This window comes from Myodes glareolus, chromosome 12 (genome assembly GCF_982192425.1).
Source record: "Myodes glareolus chromosome 12, mMyoGla1.1, whole genome shotgun sequence".
Lineage (NCBI taxonomy): Eukaryota > Metazoa > Chordata > Mammalia > Rodentia > Cricetidae > Myodes > Myodes glareolus.
The window spans coordinates 40,530,226-40,550,755 of NC_142037.1; the positions used below are offsets into that span (position 1 = coordinate 40,530,226).

General features: G+C 42.6%; 1 protein-coding gene across 2 annotated transcripts in view; it reads left to right on the forward strand.

Moving 5' to 3' along the window:
- Nucleotides 1-20,530, forward strand: part of Cpb2 (carboxypeptidase B2) — a 54,182-nt gene that overhangs the window by 806 nt on the left and 32,846 nt on the right. Inside the window, exons 2-4 of one of the 2 annotated variants that reach the window (XM_048421964.3) lie at nt 14,981-15,056; nt 16,789-16,913; nt 18,145-18,253. In XM_048421964.3, coding sequence (XP_048277921.2) covers nt 14,981-15,056; nt 16,789-16,913; nt 18,145-18,253 — 310 coding nt within the window. The remainder of the gene's footprint in view (nt 1-14,980; nt 15,057-16,788; nt 16,914-18,144; nt 18,254-20,530) is intronic. The other variant, XM_048421965.3, reaches the window with a different exon arrangement.

Consider the following 20,530-nt stretch of genomic DNA (forward strand, 5'->3'; position numbering starts at 1 on the left):
CATCCATTGTCGGGTGAAGGTTCTATGGTGATATGCAAGATATTCATCAGTGTGGTTATGGGATAAGGCCAGTTCAGGCACCCTCTCCTCTGCTGCCCAAGGAACAATCTGGGGACCTCTCTTTGGACCTGGGAACCCCTCTAGAGACAAGTCTCTTGCAAATCCTAAAATGGCTCCCTTAATTAAAATATTTTCTTCCCTGCTCCCATATCCACCCTTCCTCCATCTTAACCATCCCACTCCCCCCAAGCTCTCCCCAATCCTCCCCTTCTCCCTTCTCTCTCCCTATCTCCCCTTTCCCACACCCCACCCCACCCCCGTGGTTCCAACTTTTGCCCAATGATATTGTCTACTTCCAATATCCAGGAGGATAAATATGTTTTTCTTTGGGTTCACCTTCTTATTTAGCTTCTCTAGGATCATGAATTATAACTCAATGTCCTTTGTTTATGGCTAGAATCCACTTATGAGTGAGTACATACTATATTCATCTTTTTGGGTCTGAATGATAGCCTATGTTGAAGAGGATGTGGAGTAAGGGGAACACTCATCCATTGTTGGTGGGAATGCAAACTTGTGCAACCACTTTGGAAATCAGTGTGATGGTTTCCTAGGAAACTGGGAGTTAACCTACCTCAGGATCCAGCAATTCCACTCTTAGGAATATACCCAAGAGATGCCCAATCATACTACAAAAACATTTATTCAACTACGTTCATAGCAGTACTATTTGTAATAACCAGAACCTGGAAACAACCCAGGTACACCTCAATAGAAGAATGGATAAAGAAGGTGTGGCACATATACACATTAGAGTTCTACTCAGCGGTAAAAAACAATGACATCTTGAATTTTGCATGCAAGTGGATGGAAAGAGAAAACACTTTACTGACCCAAAAAGATGAATATGGTATGTACTCACTCTGCTTTCATTTTTTGCCAGTGCAGTAAGTCTACTCAGTGGCTATGAAGATTAAATAAATAAATGGGATCTGGATGAACTGAGGGTACCTTCACATATCTAATGATTTATAGTCTTCCTGTCTTAACAAATAGATATGTCAACTAAATAGATGTGTTATTTACTTTCATCCTGTCCATAGAGCACAGGACGGGAAGGAGGATAGAGATAGGAAATAGATCTTGATTGTGCACAGACATAGAGCATAGACTATGACATGAAGTTGAGTTACAATGGACACACAGAGGATCTTAACTATTTCCTCATTTGCTTAGTAGACGGGGTTCCTGAGGACATTTGACTATAAACTGCTTAGGACACAAATAAATGCATGTTAGAGCATACATAATACGCATAGTAACAGAGCATGCGTGTTGTCTTATAATTGACTAGTCAACTCTAAGCTTTAAGATTTATATGTAATTTTGGAACTTGTCTTACTTTTTCTTCATTTTGCTTCTATAGCCCCTTTCTAGTTGTCTTTGAGATAGATCCTTATCACCCATTACTGCATCACAGTGAAGTGACACTTGAACATAGTACAGGTGGGGAGCAGTCCACCCATAGAACCCTTTTCTGCATCATAAAGTCCATCATTGAGATAATTGCATAATTGATGCAATGATGCATCAGACATACATCATTCAGCTGCATGTCTGAAGCTAGCCGGTTGATTCTGTTTTGTTCAGGGTGACTGTCAAGTACCAAGCAGCGAATTTCATTGTGAAAAAACAGTTACTAATGAACTGATAGAAGGATCAGAATTGCCAGAACAGTTAGTTGGTGGCTCATATGTCTATATTTTATTTATCCCCAAATAAGCATAATTTTAAGATTTTCATTAGCTCTAATATTCCATACCTTGGTGATTGTCTGTTGTTAAAAGAAAGGCAGGTTGAAGGAGCAAATCTGATAACACCATTTCCAAGTTGCTTATTGTAGAGGTAACATCATTGACTACAAGGGGAGAGGGAGGAAATCCATTGTTATTTAGGAGCTTGCTTGACTCATATACCAGGCAGTTTAGCCAAATAAGACTACATGGAAAATGTTTAGCGCCTACACATACCTGGGGAGCCACATGTGAGAAAGGAAAAGGAACAGGCACCCGGGAGACAGAAGCATCTCTGAGCTCTGAACTCTCATCCTTGCCCTGGAAATAACATGGGCCTCCTCCCCTCAATGTTCTGAGCTCTGTTTTGTCAGGAATAACCTATCACTACATCTAAAAGAAAAATCTAATTTCACTCACAGCAGCAGCCTTTGGTAAGTCCTTATTTCTGGGGGTTAGAATTTAGACCTTTCTGGAAAGCAGCAACCAGTCGGCATTTCCCCGAAGCCATTCTTTGTTACTGTTTTCTCGCCGTGATCGTTTTCCTAATAACGTTTGTGTTCAAGCAAACTCCTCAGGGTTGATTTGTAGGTGGATTTTGATAACTCTCATCAGTGAAATGCCCTGGAACCGTGACAACGAAACAGCTTTCTTAAAGGCATAACTACCATATGCCGAAGAGGAAGACAGCTGAGGTCCGCATTTCCATATTCAGTTGATTTTACGTGGCCAGATACTAGAAATAGTAAAAAATAAAGCACTAGCAAAAATCCTGTAAAGGAAATCATTAATTGTGTTGCACGATAATTATCTAGCTGCGGCTGGTCAGCCTAGGCCATTGGAAAAAGAAAAATAGGAAATATGCATGGAAGAGAAGAGAAGGAGTTAGAGAGGAAGGCATGGAGGGCATCATCGACCACAGCACATATGCTTTTTGTTGTTCATTTCTGGCCGGGTACCCGATACCCGTTACTCTTTCAGTTTCGTTCCACGGATGCATCATTTCCATCTCAAGATACAGAACACCAGTGGCCCCCAAACACAGCAAAACATACAACAACCTTAGATTCGGGGACTATTTACCCATCTATTTATCTCCCCATCTCTCATCTCCCTACCATCTCTCTCTATCAGCTATCAGTGTCTCTATGTATCCTTAATCTCTCTATTGTTTGCCTTTCTCAGCTATCTATTCATCCATCCATTTCTCTATCATCTCTCTATTAACAACCTCCACGCTCTTGATGTGTCTATCTATGTACCTAGGTATTTATCGCCTGTCTATTAACGGTCTCCATCTGCTTTCAGTGTGTCTATCCTCCTATGTACCTTGGTATCTATCGCCTGTTTATTTAGTCTCTGTGCTTATACTTTTTAATTCTATTTTTAGTTTAAGATTTATTTTCTGAAATATTTCCTGTACAAATGCTGTAATTACTGTTATAGAGAATCATCAAAAATACACCTTTCTTTCTCATCTTTCATTGCTCCTGGGCATTCTTCATAGTAGGATTATTTTTCCTCACTGATGTACAGGTCAGAAAAATCTCATGGCTTTTCAGCCCACTCTGAAGTAACAGACAGACCTTGGGTTATATTAAAATACAAAGTGTCTTCATCCAAAAGTTAGCCATCTCCAGTGCAGGCACGTTCAAATTTTTCAGTCTTTCCTGTTAAAAATCAAAACAAACAAATCAAAAAGACTTCAGGTTCATTAAATCCATTCTGTTAACCGGAGTGAAGAGGGCACCTTGCAAATTCCCCACCTCTGGAAATGTGTTCAGAGGACACCATTATGTTAGGTATAGAAAATGGACATGCAGGAACGAAAGAGCATGGTTCATTGACTCTGTGTGTTATTTCAGTTGCTCTAACCACGAAGCAGCCTGTGACTGGCTCAACCTCAGTTGCTGCTTGAAGCTGGCTCAACCTCAGTCACTGAAAACGCAGAACCAAAACCAAACAAGAAAGCTCCTATAACTATTCATAGAATAAGATGTGTTAAGATAACTATACTGTGTAAGGGTGTCACTCTGTTTCTTATAGTAATAAGAGACAAAGAGAGAGACTCTACAACCCTGGGGTCTGTGGTGCCTTCTTCAGTCAAGGAAGGATTTAATGTTTTTGTTTTTCTGGTTAAATAAAATGATTAGCTTTCTTTATTATGTTTATTTTTTAAAGTAGTCTTTTTGTTTGTTGGCCTGCATGCTTAACCAATTTACATTCCTTTAGTCAGCTCTCTCATAAGACACTGTGGCCCTTCTTTGTGATTTCTCTTGAATAGTAGAATTGTATCTGTTTCTGGCCAAAGTCCCCAGAAAGTAGACTCTGAGAAGGAGACTGATGTGCAGGCAGGTTCCTGGGAAGAGATGTCATCCAGATCTGTGGAGGAATGAGGGTTTGGGAGTGAGGGAAGTATTAACTGCAATGCTGTCGCCACAGATGGGCTGCTAAGATCAGTCACGCCCACTCCTCCCTGTCCCCTGCTACACTGGTGCATTTTTAAATTTCCCCATCAGGGCTGGTGAGAAGGAAGTTTCAGATCCTTCCCCAAGTACACACATTATAGTAACTTTTACCTTAAGAGAAAGAAACCGTGTGGGTCTATATCAGCTCCCAATATGATCATTGGAATTACGCAGTTGGGAACTGGGGAAATCCTTTCTAGATTTCTGGGTCCAGTGAACCCACTTTGATTTGGACTTAGTCTGGGACCCTGGATGCCCGGAGTGGGATATCAGTGCAGACTCTGCAACCAACAGTCCTCAGGATGTTTGCGCATCTCTTTTGTGCAGTGTTCAGAGTCGTTTGAGTTAACCGCCACAGACATCTTGCAGAAAAGAGTCAAGATCCTTTTAGACCAGTGGTTCTCAACCTTCCTAATGCCGTGACCCTTTAATGCAGTTCCTCATGTTGTGAATACCTCCAATCACAAAATTATTTCATTGCTACTTCATAACTACAATTTTGTTACTGCTATGAATCATAATGTAAATATCTAACATGTGACCCTAAGGGGGTCACAACCCACAGGTTGAGAACTGCTGCTTTTAAACACTTCTTAGAGTGCCGGCGTTCTTTTGGGAGTATCTAAATCCTTTTTCTGGCAGGAAAGTCTAGGTGCTAAGTACGGATTTCAGCCTGGAACCTGGACAATGGATTGTGACTTTTGATTGCGGTAGTTTGTCTTCAGTACGTCTCATCGCTCATCTTTGACTTATTTTGATTGTAGAGATTGAGAAATAGATTCATTGGCTGTCCGTCAGTCCTGGCCCTGGGAATGTTGTGTTCTCATCACTCCATGGCTCATGGAAGGTCATGTCTCTCTGGTGACTGCCCCAGCTTTGCGGCTCATTAGGGCAATTGTGTCTAGCTCGTTGCTGGTATGCCAGCTGGGTCACTGGGAACCAACAGTAGAGTCATCATCAGCTCCGTTGCTATTGGGAAGCTCCACTCTGTGGCAGAATATTCAACTCTGGCTCTCTGAATCTACTCCACTTCCTTGCCTGGCTTCCAGGACAGTTGCAAGGGCTAAAGTCATAGCATAACCAGACAGTGTAAATGCTGGGCATGACAGGGAGGGAAATTGACCATTCCCTAAAGGGCTCTTGGCCATGCTAATGGATCTGACATTCTAGGCAGGTCCTTGGAGAGGGTCCTCACTGCTGCTAGGATGGTGTTAGGCCCTTGAAGAAAATAATGGCTTTCACTAACTAAACTAAAAAGAGCAGAATTAAAGCAGTCAAGGCAAGGGTTTAATATTTTGATTTTGTTTTTTTCTCATTAAATAAAATAATAAGATTTCTTTTTATTTTTTTTTAAAAAAGAAGTTTTAAAAAAATACTAAAATTATGCCACCAGGAGAAAAATATCTCTTTAGCGTGCCAGCAGCCATTCTTTCAGGCATTTCTTATTCACTTATCCCTCTCTGTATAACGCAATTATTTTTTATAACTTTTGAAACCTACCTTTCTTCCTTCCTTCCTTCTTTTCTTTCTTTGTTGTTGTTGTTTGTTTTGTTTTGTTTTGTTTTTGAGACAGGGTCTCTCTAAGTAGCCCTGACTGGCCAGGAACGCAAATGGATCCGCCTCCCTCTGCCTCTTAAGTGCTGGGATTAAAAGCTTGGGCCATCACATCCAGATGGACCTTTCTTCTTAAAACAACTGTAACTAGCTAGGCATAGTGGTGAATACCTTTAATCCTAGCATTGGGAGGCAGAGGCAGCTGGATCTTTGTGAGTTTGAGGTTAGTTTGGTCTACATAGTGAGTTCCATAACAGCTAGCGCTACATTGTGAGACCCCGACTCAAACAAACAAAAACAAATAAACAAGATTTGATGGCTGCAATGAAAAACAATTCATATTTGCCCTCTCTTCTTCTCAGATAGCCATGCAAACTAGAATTTACAACATGTTCCTTGTTTATTCATAACTTTCTCCCGCTTTTAATACATAGTAGTTTTCTTTTCTTTTCCTAAATTATTTTTTCAAAAATAGAAACCATATTTCAGTTTGCAACATCCTGTTTTGCCACCTTATAACATATCATAAAACTCATACCCTAAGTTAACTGTTATAAATCAAAGTCATTCTTTACAACTGGAAAATGCCCCAGGATATCTGCAAATACGTTCCTAGTCATTGACACTTTGAATAATGATTCAATACACAGCTTTAAACATATGCCCTTAAGCAGTGGTTTGAATAGATTATGCTAAACTTCTACCAGAAATTGATATCAAATTTCCCAGACTATTGTTCCATGAGCCACCTTTTTCTCTTCTCAGTGATGTCCAGAATTTAGAATCATTTCATCAGTTCTCCAAACAAAAGCATCCTCCATCCTGTTGTCAATCATGTTTCTCTCTTTACTCCTAGTTACTATGAGATAGAGATCCAATTTATCAGTATGCTTTCAAAATCTTCTCTATGGAAGGACTTCCTGAGATTTTTCTAGCCTCAATGCCTTTTACCTGAGGAATTTTTATGTGACCCTGCATCTGTAGGTCTATAAAATAGGTATACAAAGTCTATCAAAAAATGACACATCAAGAAATTCATTTTAGAACAATTCTTCAATATTTATATGTATATATATATGTATATATATATATAATCTTATTCTTTGATAAAGATGAAAAATTGCAAGCTAATGAGATGGAGGTGTTTGGTTACTTTTACACGGAGGAGTAAATGCTGCTGGAACAATTGATACTATGGGATACCGATCGTTTTCAACTTTCTCTACGTTAATCAGTACTTAAATTTTATGCAGTCAATACTGAGAATGCTGCCTCACATAAATAATTCCTATAAAATGGGAAAAGTATGTTAGAATCATTTCAGAAATTGTTGGGGATTCTGTCCTAACTGCAAGCCAAAATTTATTTAATGGCTTTTTTGTGAAACTCAAGTTCATGCATTCAGAAACCTTTTTCTGTTGCCAACGATTTCAGAACTCTGTGCTCAGTTACACATTCTCAGATTCAGTGGTCTAAGAGGTAGGGATGCAGGAGGAGAACAATATAACGTCTCAAACCTGTTTCTGTTTAGTTACCATTCTTCTCTTTCCCTGAACACCCATGTATTAAACTTGGAAGAGTGAATAGGTAGCCATTTCCCCAGCAGAGACTCATGACCTCCTGTGTTCAGCTTCGGACAGCCTGTTCTAGTCCGTTATCCCTTCTGTCTTAGTTAGGGTTATTATTGCTGTGATGAAACACTGCGACCAAAAGTAACCTACAGAGGAAAAGGTTTATTTGGCTTATATGCCCCAAATCACAGTTCAATGAGGGAAGCCAAGGCAGGACCTCAAACTGGGGACGAAACCTGATGCAGAGGCTGTGGAGAGATGCTGCTTACTGGCTTGCTTCTTCTGGCTTGCTCAGCCTGCTTTCTTATAGAACCCAGGACAACCAGCCCAGCGTAACTCTGACCCACAATGGGTTAAGCCCTCCCCCATCAATCACTAATTAAGAAAACGCCTTATGTGCTTGACTATAACCCCATCTTAGGGAGGCATTTTCTCAGTTGAGTGTCTCTCCTCTCAGATGTCTATAGCTTGTTTCAAGGTGACATAAAACTATCCAGGACAGTTTCTGTGGAGCCTCTGCTGATAATATCCCCTCCCCAAAGCTAGAATCATCTCTTCTGTACTTACACGGTTCTTGGCACAGTTCGTTGATGAAATCTTTCATTCAATGTATTTTTAGGGAATTGAATGGTTCAGAGCTTAAGAACTCTGCTGCTATTGCAGAGGACCAGAGTTCAGGTCCAGTACCCATAGCAGGCAGCTCACAGCCCCCTCCAGATCCAGCTATAGGGACTCCAGGACACTCTTCTGGCCTCTGTAGGCACACCTTCACACACATGTATGTGTGCACATGCACACACACTGGCATGCTCATGCACACAACCTGTGCAAACATACACAGAGAAAGAAAGACAAAGAGAGACAGGGAGAGACAAAGGCACAGACAATAAATCATAAAAAATGAGTACCGACAGGAAATTTGCAAAGGAAACACAGTGGAGTTCTTGTTACCCCTGACTTTCTTGCTACCCCTGATCCCTCCATATTTGTCAAAACCAAGAAGCCAGCTCTGGTTGGCCGTTGGTCACTAAACTCCGGGGTTTTAAGAAACAATTGTGAGTTTTTCTGTCAACATCTTCCTTTGTGTTCCCTGCTCCAGTTCAGGTGACTGCACTGCCTTTGGTCACGTTACTGATGCCCAGTGTCTTCAGCATCATTGCTTCATCCGTTTTGCCCAGGTTTTTAGTCATTTCATGCAGAGGGTTTGTCTGATGCTTATTTCTCCATCTCAAAGTCAGAGTTAGAGTTTGTGCTGGCAGGGCGACCCAGAAAGCTGGCATTTCAAAATGGTGTGGCTTTTTTCCTGCTGTAGCTGAATCAGGAAAACCTCTCCTAAAGGAGCAATGCCTCTGCTTGCTTCTAGCAGACAGAGCCCATCCAAGAAAATGCCGCTAGCAAACCATGCTTAACTCTGTTTTTTTTGTGTCTAGAATTAATTTTTAAGCTTTCTCAGGTTTTTATGTGGACGTAGTTACTACCCATTACCCACGTTGGCATGCCAATTGTTGGGGGAGGGGCCACTTGTTCTTCCTGGTCTCCAGGCTAGCTTAGACCCAAAATAATCACACAGAAACTGTATTAATTAAATCACTGCTTGGCCCATTAGTTCTAGCTTCTTATCGGCTAACTCTTATACTAATTTAACCCATTTCTATTCATCTGTGTATCCCCACATGGCAGGGTCTTACTGGGTAATGGTCCCAGCGTCTGTCTCAGGTGGAGGATTCATGGCTTCTCTCTCACTCCACCTCCTTTCTCACAGCATTCAGCTTAGTTTTCCCTGCCTACCTAAGTTCTGCCTTGCTGTAGGTCTAAAGCAGTTTCTTTATTCATTAATGGTAATCACAGCACACAGAGGGGACTACCACATCAGTTTCATCATTGTTATTGCTATTTTGCGACAGTGTTTTGCTGTTACCCCACACTTAATGAGAGCTTGCAATCCTACTGTCTCAACCTCCTGAATGCTAGTTGCTGACTTATACCACCACACCCAACTCTAGAGATTAATTTTAAATAAAGCAGGGAGGAAAATATTTTTCTGATTTAAAAAGCATGTATTGTTATATTTTAGTGATAAAATTTGTCCAAAATATAAAAGAAAACACCCCTCTTTTGGAAAATTCCCCTGACATAGACTGATTTTAATTTGAATGCCACAGTTCTTATAATGTTACCCAGCGGATACTGTCAACCTGAGACTCCTACTCTAGGTAACATAGTCTTCCATACATACCTGCAACTCTTCAACCCCTGCTTTCCTTTTCTCCTCGTATAATTGTCTCCCACAGCAAAATTGGATGGTGAGTTGTGGAAATAAATCTGCTAAGAAAATTTTCTCTCTCTGAGAAAATGGTTTGCAAACATAAAGTAATTTGATACCGAGTCACACTCGCGGACTCCTCAGACTGTACAAGCATCACTGGGAGCTTTTCAGTCCTAGCAAGTGTTGCACTGTACAAAGAAACACAAAGTGTTTTCACACAAAGTGAATGTGAGAAAACAGGTTCCAGCACATAAGTACCGAAACCAATCCACTTGCCAGATTAAGAAAGTAAAACAGAAAACCCGTATGCTCAACACATAAGAACACGTCAAACCCACACCCAGTTGTGAAGACAAAAGGCACCAATGATAAGGATTCTAATGGTGAAACTATAAGAACTGTAAACCACCATTCATCTCCACTCTTACTCAGTGTTTTTGAGCGTGCCAGGATAACGTAGGAGACCGTTCCTCCACCAAAGGCTCCATGCATTCATCTCCACTCCTACTCAGGATTTTAGGGAGCTCCAGGCAACAGGGCAATGTAGGAGACCCTTCCTACACCAAAGGCTCCATGAGCAGCGTAGAAAGTGTGTGTGCGTCTATGTTTGCACTGTTTGCAGAGAGAAAAGTCTCTGGATAACTACATTAAAATGACCAAATGAGTTCTCTTTCCAGTCACTGTGACAGAACACAAGGACAGACGCGGTCTGGAGAGAAAGAGTTTACGGTCATTCCCAATTCCAGACTGCCGTCCATCGTCGTGGGGAGATCAAAGCAGTAGAGTGTGAAGCAGCTAGCTAGTCACATCCACCGTGAAGAGCAGAGAGAGTGAAGGCAATGCCACACTCAGTGCTCTCTCCTCTCTGGACAGTCCAGGACCCCAAGCTAGGGGAAGCTGGTGCTCACGGTGGACTGGGTCTTCCAGTGACAATTAATGTCATCAAAACAACCCCTCTACCTGCCAGCTTGACCACACAACTCCACTGAGACTCTGTTCCGAGGTGATTCCAGATTGTGTCAAGCTGACAGACAACTTAAACACCACACAAAGAGAGGCGTGAGAAAATCGACATCCCCAAATCAGCTTTATTTGTATATCTTGGCAACAAAGGACTACGATCTGGACTACTCCTCAATCACAGTTTATAGAAGAAACGTAATGCTATTAGAACAAGCATGGTTTTAAAATATGCAGTAGATTAATGGATAAAACTTTATAAAAAGTTTTATTTTCTAGACATGCTTTTTAAAAATTTTGTTTACTTTTATGCGCATTGGTGCTTCGCCATGGGCGTTTGGTCCCCCGGCACTGTAGTTACAGACAGTTGTGAGCTGCGATGTATGTGCTGGGACTTGAACCCTGGTCCTCTGGAAGAACAGCCAGGGCTCTTAACCACTGAGTCATCTCTCCAGCCCAGATAAAACATTTTTAAAAAGACATGAAGGAAGGCCAGACTGGGAAATCTGTGGCTCTTGCTGAGAAGACTCAGTGAGCACATCCGTCCTCCCCAAATTATGTACCTATAAAATTCAATTCAATAAACTCACAGGTGTTGACTTTTAAATTTTACAACAGAAAGAAGATCACCCCAAGAGGCTTTTTGAGAAGCAGAGGGTTAGGGAGGCAGAGGCCGCTGAGCTCATTTTGTGAGATACTGAGAATTAGTTTGAAGGGTGGAGCAGATAGTTCAGGTGGTAACCTGCCTTTGATCCCCTGAACCAATGTGAAAAGCCTGGTGTGACTGACAAAGAACTAAGCCCCATTAAAGCACAGCAGCCCAGAAAGAGCGGCACTGTGTTGGTGCTGAGCGCCCCAGATTATGCTACCACAGCTAATAAATCCTGAAATAGCCTTGCCTGATACATTAAATCCTCAATTAGTAATCCATTTGTCTGTTGTGACAGCAGCAGACTACTTTCAGCTAAGGGCTTAAACAACAGTAACGTCTCACTCTGCTAGGAACAGGAAGGATGAGCAGACTTCCCCAGAAACAAGGTTTTTCCATTGTGTAGACACAGGGTGGGAGGGAATGAGTGGGCTCACTCCCAGGCTTCTGTTAAAGGGACACTAATCCTATACAAGAGGATTCTGATTTTGACCTCTTCACTTCCCGAATCCCTCACTTCTTAATGCCAACACCTTGGGGATTCGGAATGCAACGTATAGATTTGAGAGGGACGCTAGCCTCCACACCATGGCATTTCTCACATCACCTGTCAATAGGAAGCACAGGCTCGCCCTGGTACTTTCCATCCTGGGGCGTCTAAGCTGTTTCCATTACATGGCTTGATGTCTTGACATTCTTGGCTCCAGCCTCGGGAGTAGAGTCCTTGCACACCCCATGCATCCCCAAAACCCAGGACTGCAGCGTAGCCATGTGAAACCCTGGGGATGCAATTTTTCTGTAGCCCAGGAAGAAGACATGGTGTGAGACACATTTTCTCTGTCAACTGGTATGGAAACTTAACCCACATCAATGCTGACATAAACATCTTAAATGATGAAATGATGTCTGTTATGGCGTCAAAAACCAGGCACAAAACTCTGCAGTCCTAGCCCAGCCTCAGAAGAAGCAAGATGTGACTGCCTCACTGAAAAAGGTACTGAGCCATGTGGCTAACACAGATGAGAATAATGAACTAATAGAAGTTGTAAAAGTTAATAAGAAGCCTGAGCTAATGGGCCAATCAGTTTATAAATAATGTAGACCTCTATGTGATTTCTTTGGGACTTAACGATTGCCGGAACTGGGCAGGACAGAAAACCCAGGCAATGGGACACTACTAAAGAAAAAAGCCATAGGGAACAATATAGAAATAAATAAGAAAATAATAATAATAATAATAAGAAATAAATAAGATTCTAACATTATGTTTAACTAGATAAAGGAAGAAAAATGGAGTCTTTGGCCCTTAACAATGTGAAGAGGAAAAAGAAAGAAGACAGAGAGACAGACAGACAGAGAGAGAGAAAAGCAAGGAGAATTTCTTTGCTATGCTTCCTACCAATAACTTCCAATGGCTTAAAAGATGCAACGGGAAAGACAAATGAGTTGGGGGACTGGACAGATGGTTTAAGGGAACTGGTTGCTCTTCCAGGGAACCTGGGTTTGATTACCAGCACCCGTGCATCAGCTCACAATTGTCTGTGACTCCAGTTCTCAGAATCTGACACTCTCTTTTGACCGCTATGGTCACCGCACACAAATGTAGGCAAGATACCCATAGAGATAAGATAAAAATTAAGAAGAAAGACAAAAGAGATAGATGTGACTGTTATTGTGTCCCAAGGTTTGGAAAGAGCTCTTACACATACAAACCTGTAAGAAAATGATGGATAAAAATGCCTCTTCGAGAGAAACCAGGGGTGTAGCTCAGCAGCAGAACAATTGCTGACATGCACAAGTCCCTGGGTTCAACCCTAATACTAGAAAGAACAAAAGAAAATTAAGTGGGGGGCACAAATTGAAAACTGATAGAAGACATTTGCCTGTGAGGATCTGGTAAGGATGACTACCCAGAAAGGAAGTAAATGATGCTAGTCAGTTTGCACAAAGGTACAAAGGAATGAACAGGAAAAAAAATGAGCAAATAACCCGGATAAAAATAACATGCAAGTAAAAATTGGAATGCTAAGTAATTGGAACATAAAAATAATTGGTAGATCAGAAATTCAAAGTGAAGTCAGAAAATTAAGATGTAAGATCTCTGTGCTATGCTGATTGAGGAAGTTAAATGGCAGATGTCGTGAAGGGTTGACGGGAGGAGGCCAAAGGAAATCGTTCACACTGGAAATATAGATGAATGAAAACAGCAAAGGACTGATTTGACATGACCCCGTAAGGTGAAGATGAAGTATGAATCGGCAAGCCCACTAGCGAGGAAAATCTTGTAGCATGGGAACTATAGCTATAAGCTTGAGCAAACAACTGTGAGGAGAACAACATTCAGATAAGTGCTTATAATATGCCCTTTAAAATCCAGCAGCATCTATGGCACGTGCAAGGCAGGCACTCTGAGCTATACCCTCCTTATTTTTTGTAAAATAAAAGTCAAACAAAGCTAAACAATTCCCCAAGAATCCACCAGACAATAATGCAGAACTCTGAGTCAGAAACACTATCATAAAGAAAAGCAGGAGATGAAAAGCAAAGGTGAAAAGAGAAGACATTGGGTAGCTTTGGGACGCGGGAGTGTGAGAGAGGAGCAGAAGCACGCGGGGATCTCCAAGGATGTCAGTCAAGTCTCCCTGTGTCTTCCTCTTCAAGTGTGTGGGTGCGGATGGAGTTGCGGTGGTGCTTGAGACAGGGTCTCACTATGTAACTCAGCCTGGCTTGGCCCAGGCTGATCTCAGCATGGTTTCCCTTCAGCCTTGAGAGTGTTTTATATAATCACCTTGAGAGGGAGATTATAATGTGGATATTATGTGCCCTTCTGTGCCTGGCTTCCTTCACTTAATGTAATTTCTGTTATCATACATGACGGGATCTCATTCTTTTAGAAATTGTTTTTCTTTAGGTTTTTTATTTATGTGTATGAACGTTTAGCCTGTATGTATGTATGTATGTATGTATGTATGTATGTGTACAATGTGCATAAATGTGATTAAGGAGGTCAGAGTGGGCATTTTTCTTCCGGAATTGGAACTGGTTGTGAGACATGAGGGTGTTGGGAACTTAACTTGGTCTTCTGCAAGAGCAACAGGTGCTCTTAACCATTGATCCATCTCTCCAGCCCCAAGGATCTAAGTCTTTTTAATGATTGGATATTACGCCATTGTGTGTGTTTGTGTGTATTTATCGTATTTTCTTTGTCAACTTCTCCAATGATGGGTACTCAGACTGACTCCACAGCCGTGAGGAATATTGCAATAAAAATAAGAATGCACACGTCTCTCTGACATGCTAATTTAATTTCTGTATGCCCGGCAGCAGGATTGTCAGAGTCTGTTCTAGCTCTAGCTTTAACTTTCTGAGCAAACTCTGTGCTGTTTTCCATAACGGCTCCACTAATTCACACCCTGAGTGATAGCAACCTAGAGTTCCGCTTTCTCCATGTGCAAAAACAAAAGCAAATTTACTTGTTGTCTTTTCTCTCACGTAAGTCCTTGGGCAGAATGGAGAGGAGGGAGGCCGGTGCCCTGTGAACCCAAGAGCTGTGGCTTTGTGGTTGTTTAGGAGTACAGACTATGAGAGAGGCTGGTGACCTTTCAGAGTCTCCCTCCAACCTAAGACTCTTCAACCGTTTCTGTCTTACAAGGATCTAGAAGCTCCTTCAGTATAATGTGCCATTTTCACGTTGTTATTTTATCCTGTTTTCTCCGCAGCAGCCAGGTTTTATCTGCTCTTCCCAGAACCTCTAGGCAAGTTCAAGTTCTTCAGAATCTTACTGCAACCTATGAGGTAATGTCCTCTAGCTTACATTTATATTAGCTTTTTGTTTTGTCTGGGTGCAATGTAAATTGTGTTCCCCCTCCAGACTTTCTGTACGTATCTAGCCATAACCACTCCAGAGCCAAACCTTTATCTGTGTGCTTAGCTTTTCGGCCACTTTCGGGGTATTACATCAAAGCTGTAAGCACTTCAGCACAAAGCTGTTTGACAGTGTTTTCCTCGGAGAGCAGTGGTTCTTAGCTAAGGAGTAGGCACATAAGCCACAGGGGATCTTTTATTAAAATGCCCGTTCCTGGAGTCTTCTCCAGGAAGTCCGAGGTACAGAAGGCAGGCAGCGGAGAATGAACGGACCTGTGTTCGTTCTCTAAGAGATAGAGGTCAGATCAGTTTGGAGGTGTAAACAGTAAGGGAGTACTTGCTAGGGATCTGGGGTGGGGGTGGGGTGGAGTGGGAGATGATTCTGCAGGAGGGAGGGTCATAGTGGTGGTTCTCAGACTGCAAAGCAGCTCCCAAGTCAAAAAGAGGGAGCTGCGAGTACTTTGCTTTAGCAAAACCCGTAGATACAAGAATCCTCTGGGAGGGGGCTGGAGAGATGGCTCAGCGGTTAAGAGCATTGCCTGTTCTCCCAAAGGTCCTGAGTTCTATTCCCAGCAACCACATGGTGGCTCACAACCATCTGAAATGAGATCTGATGCCCTCTTCTGGCCTGCAGGCAGACACACAGATAGAATATTGTATACATAATAAATAAATAAATAAATAAATAAATAAATAAATAAATAAATATTTTAAAAAAAAAGAATCCTCTGGGAGGATCGGCTCTGCATGAGCATACTCCCCTGCTCACCGTGTGCAGGTGGCATGAGGCGTGTTACGTGGGAGGCCACTAGGAGTCACCCGTGCCTCTGGCAGACGCAGAACTGAGTGAGATGTGTTCATAACCCTTTCCCAAGATAAAAATGAAATATCTCCAGAGAAAGGGTCAGAGAAAAGATCTCAAAATTTATTTTACTTGATTCTGTTCATTTATCCTGTAATCTCATTGTTCAGCTAGCTTACAAAAAAGCGGAGTTTCGCTGTGATATTTTCACACATCCGTCACAATACTGTGTTTGCATTTAAACCTCAGAATCTTATTGCTTATTCGGACACTGGGTATATGATTTTAGACAAATTAACTATGATCCTTAGTTGGCTCATCTTTACAGAGAAACTAATCACATCTACTGGGTTGCTATCAAAGTGGTGTTCTAATGACTGAAGGAAATGAGGCTGATGGCACTTTGGAGATGGGCCATAAAAGGAGAAAAATGTAAATACTCAGAGGTATTGGATGAAAGGAAGAGACACTAGTGTGATAGTAATAGCAAGCATTTGGAATCTCTGCTAAATAAAATCAATGTGTAATCAAACTCCCTTCCTAGAGAGAATTTCATTTTTCTTTTAAGCACCTGAAATACATAACCACCTCCACAGCAGGGTTCTAAATGTATTCACCATCTCATCAAATATTAAGCATCCAGGGTGTTCTGGGCCTATTTGGCAAGGAGAACCACAGTGGACAAAAAGAGATTCCTGCTAGATGAGTGTTTATAGTACTGTGTGTGGGGTGGAGGCCTTGGCTGGGCGGCATCCTTGTCACAGCCCTTTTAGACACCTGGCTCGTGTGGGTCTTGCTACAGGTGCAAATGATATATACGACTCAGCTTTCAATTTACCAATCTCCTTCTGGAAACCGTAGGTCGTTCTCTGGCAGCCAGTGACAGCAGAATTTATCGAAAAGAAAAGGGAAGTCCATTTTTTTGTGAATGCATCTGACGTTGACAACGTTAAAGCCCATTTGAATGTGAGCAGAATTCCTTTTAGGTGGGTATCCTATGCTACGTCCATCCAGCCCATTCAAGAGCTACGGTAAACACCTACTGTGTGCTTAGCCAAGAAATGGCATAATTGCTTTGTGGGAAAATCGAGCGCATTGAGAATGGAGGCATGGCAGTCTCTGAGAGACTGGGGATAAGACCTAAAGTCCGACTCAGCGACAAGTCATTTAACCTCTTATCACTTCAGTCCTTTATCTGAATTGAGACTCAGTGGTCTCCAGAACCTCTCATTCATCCTCCTTCTGTGATTACTCTATTCCTAGACCTAATGGGCAAAACCCATTCACTGTGGGTACTGGTTATTTGTCTCCTTGTTTTTGTAAAAAACCTGACCCAAGAAACCTAAGGAAAAAAAGGAAGGTGTACTAGTCAGGGTTCTAGAGGAACAGAACTGATAGAATGAATATACATATATACATACAAACACACAGACACATACATACATGCATACATACGTACATACATACATACATACATACATACTAGTGGGCAGACTTATCTTTATGTGCACAGGTGTTTTTCTTGAGTGCATGTCTCTGCACCATATGTGACTCTGGTGTAGCTCCCCACACGTTGTTTCCTTTGTCCGTATAAAAAGTGCAATGTAGATGCTTTCCTGGTACAGATGGGAAAGCGTTTAAAGATTATTTTATTTTGTGGGTATGGGTATTTTGCTTGCGTGTATGTCTATGCTCCACCTGCGTGCAGTGCCTACAGAGGCTAGAAGAGGGCACCCGAGCCCATGGACTGGAGTTAGAGATGGTTGTGAGCTGCCATGTGGGTGCTGGGAGGTGAAATTCAGTCCTTGGCACAAACTTGCCCCCCAACCATCTCTGGTGGAGGCTGGAGGCTGTTTGTTCTTTAGTGGAAGCTCGCTCTTCCCAGGTGTGTCGTGTTGATGGTCAAGGTCAGCCATCACAGTTCTCCTGGGAAACACACTGAAGAATCGCAGTCAAGACAGACAGATTTAGACAGAGGAGGTAAGATTGGGGCAGTCCTGAAGCTGTACCTCACGGCCTCTCCCCAGTGTTCACAGGGCTCTGCTAATGAGATTCGTGGCGTCGTCCCATCTCCATCCAGGGCTGTGTTGTTTAACTCGCTGAAGTGCTCACGAGACCTGCTGGTAACTCCCCCAAGCTCACACCGCGTCCACAGTGGGCCACGTGGGAAGGCCAGCATTGTGCTTGCAAATTGCTCATCTTCTGCTTCATCCTCAGTGTCCTGATGAAAGACGTGGAGGATCTAATCCAGCAGCAGATTTCCAACGACACAGTCAGCCCCCGGGCCTCCTCGTCTTACTACGAACAGTATCACTCGCTGGGTGAGGTAAGTCACAGCGCTGCTCCTCGGAGCTTTCACCTAACCAGCATTGCCGTTTCAACGAGGAACTATCAAAGAATCATAACCAATGGAGGAGGGTTCTTTGTGTTATGGATTTGCAGCGGGTCCCGGTGGCGGCAGGTCCACAAACCAAGGTGGCTGGTCCCCAGCCATGTGGCGGAGGGCTGGTCCCCTGCAAGCCCCACGGAGCGGTGTGAGCAGGCTGCGGGTGGGAGGCACATAGACACAAAACACAACCTCAATTTGTTATTTTAAAATCATGCTTAGGTTGATTAAATGGGGGTAATTCATCCTTTTGCTGATGTCTCCCCCTGGGAAGGTTGTCCCCATATTTGATAAACTGGTTCTACAACAGCATGTGTGTCTAAGGCTAAGAGTTTCTCTCACTTCTAGGGCTAACACTGAAGAAAACATTGAATGCTAAGGAAAAAAAAAAAAAAAACAGGACCACTATACTGAACCTGCCACGAAAATTACAATTGCTCAAGTCTCTTTGGGCCAGTACCTGAAGTTTATTCTTAATGAATAATCACCAGATTACCTCACAGAATTAAAGTGATTTGCTTACATTGAATATACAAATGAATAAATTTTATCCTTCTGAGTAGAAACTTTTAAACCAGGATGTTTTTGACTGGGTTCCAAAAAAAAAAAAAAATGGCAGGGTCCACGTCTAAGACTCGGGCAATTTCATATTTCATCTTTGAGATCATCTGCTTCTCCAGGTGGTTAACCCAGAACTCAGTCTGCCTCCAGATCCTATGTGCCCGGCTGAGTGGTGCGAGGGTTACAGTTTTACACCGCGCATTATTTCTCTTTAGATCTTACACCTATCTGCTCTACTTAGGCCACCCCCTTCTAATGTCTATCCCCAGCAATATGCGAGAACCGTGTTGCAGGGAGGTAGGAGTGGCCCGAAAGGTAGAGGGTGGATGTGACAATGTGACACCACTGTCTTGAGTCGGATGGGAAAAAGGGGATGTCTTCACCGGGAGGATCCCAAAATGACTTTTTAATTATTTTGTTCCAGGAAGTTATATTGTCTTACCACATCCCCGTGGAAGACTTGGCACGGCAAACACGCAAACACAGTCCCTGACTGCGTTCATTCGCTACAGATTCTGTAGCAGAATGACACAGGCTGTGTAGGAATTTATTTGATCATATTTCTGGAGGCCTAAGCTCAACGTGTTGACAGGCTTCGGTTTTCTTCTGAGGCCTCTTCCTTTGGTTTGTCGATAGTTGTTTCCTTGTCCTCAAATGGTGTCCGAGTTTGCTTTCTACTGCTGTGATGAACACCGTGACCGAAAACCACTTGGAGCACTGAGTACTTGGATGTATGTCTCAGTCCATCATGTGGGGAAGTCAGGGCAGGGACTCGAGGCAGGGACCTGGAGGCAGGAACTGAGACCAGGGAGGAGTGCTGCTTTCTGGCTTGCTCTCTACGGCTTGCTTAGTCTGCTTTCTTATGCCACCCAGAACCACTTACCTGCCTGGGGTGGCACTACCCACAGTGGGCAGGACCCTCCTCTCTCAGTTTATAATCAAGAAAATGCCCCACATACTTGCTTACAGTCAATTTGATGGAGGCATTTATCAATTAATGTTCCTCTTCCAAGATAGCTCTAGCTTATGCCAAGTTGAAAACACACACACACACACACACACACACACACACACACACACACACAGACCAACAAGGACATGTGGCTTTTCTCTGTTCATTCCCTTGTGTCTCTTTCTGTCGTGTTCTTTTATGGACACTGGTCAGACTTGTATCTGTGTCTCCACTGAACTTCAACATGGTCACGATCTATGGTACTGAGCATCAAGGCTTCAACATACCAGTTGGAGAAATATACTATGTCATCACCGTAATATTTCAGAAAGTATTTTAAATCTCTCCTCCCCCTACTCCAAATCCTTTCTTAGAGATTCATAGGGAACATGGTGATTTTACTGTCAGGAAATTCTTTGATCTCCTCCCTCTCCTTCTCCTTATGGTAACCCGAACATGCCCTCCACTCAAGACAGTCTAGAAAGTTCATCAGAGATACTGAGTCCCTACAGCTCTACTGGAGGAAGTCTACGGAAACACCAGTGCTACAACATTAATTAGCCCATGCACTAGCATCCTCAGATGTATTCACCCCTGGACAACTAATGTAGGAAATAGAATCCTAGTGAATAACCCTTTGGTGGTTAAGTCTCCGACGCCTTAGAAACCGATAGTGGCAGAACTTGGTGAACAAGCCTTTCGGG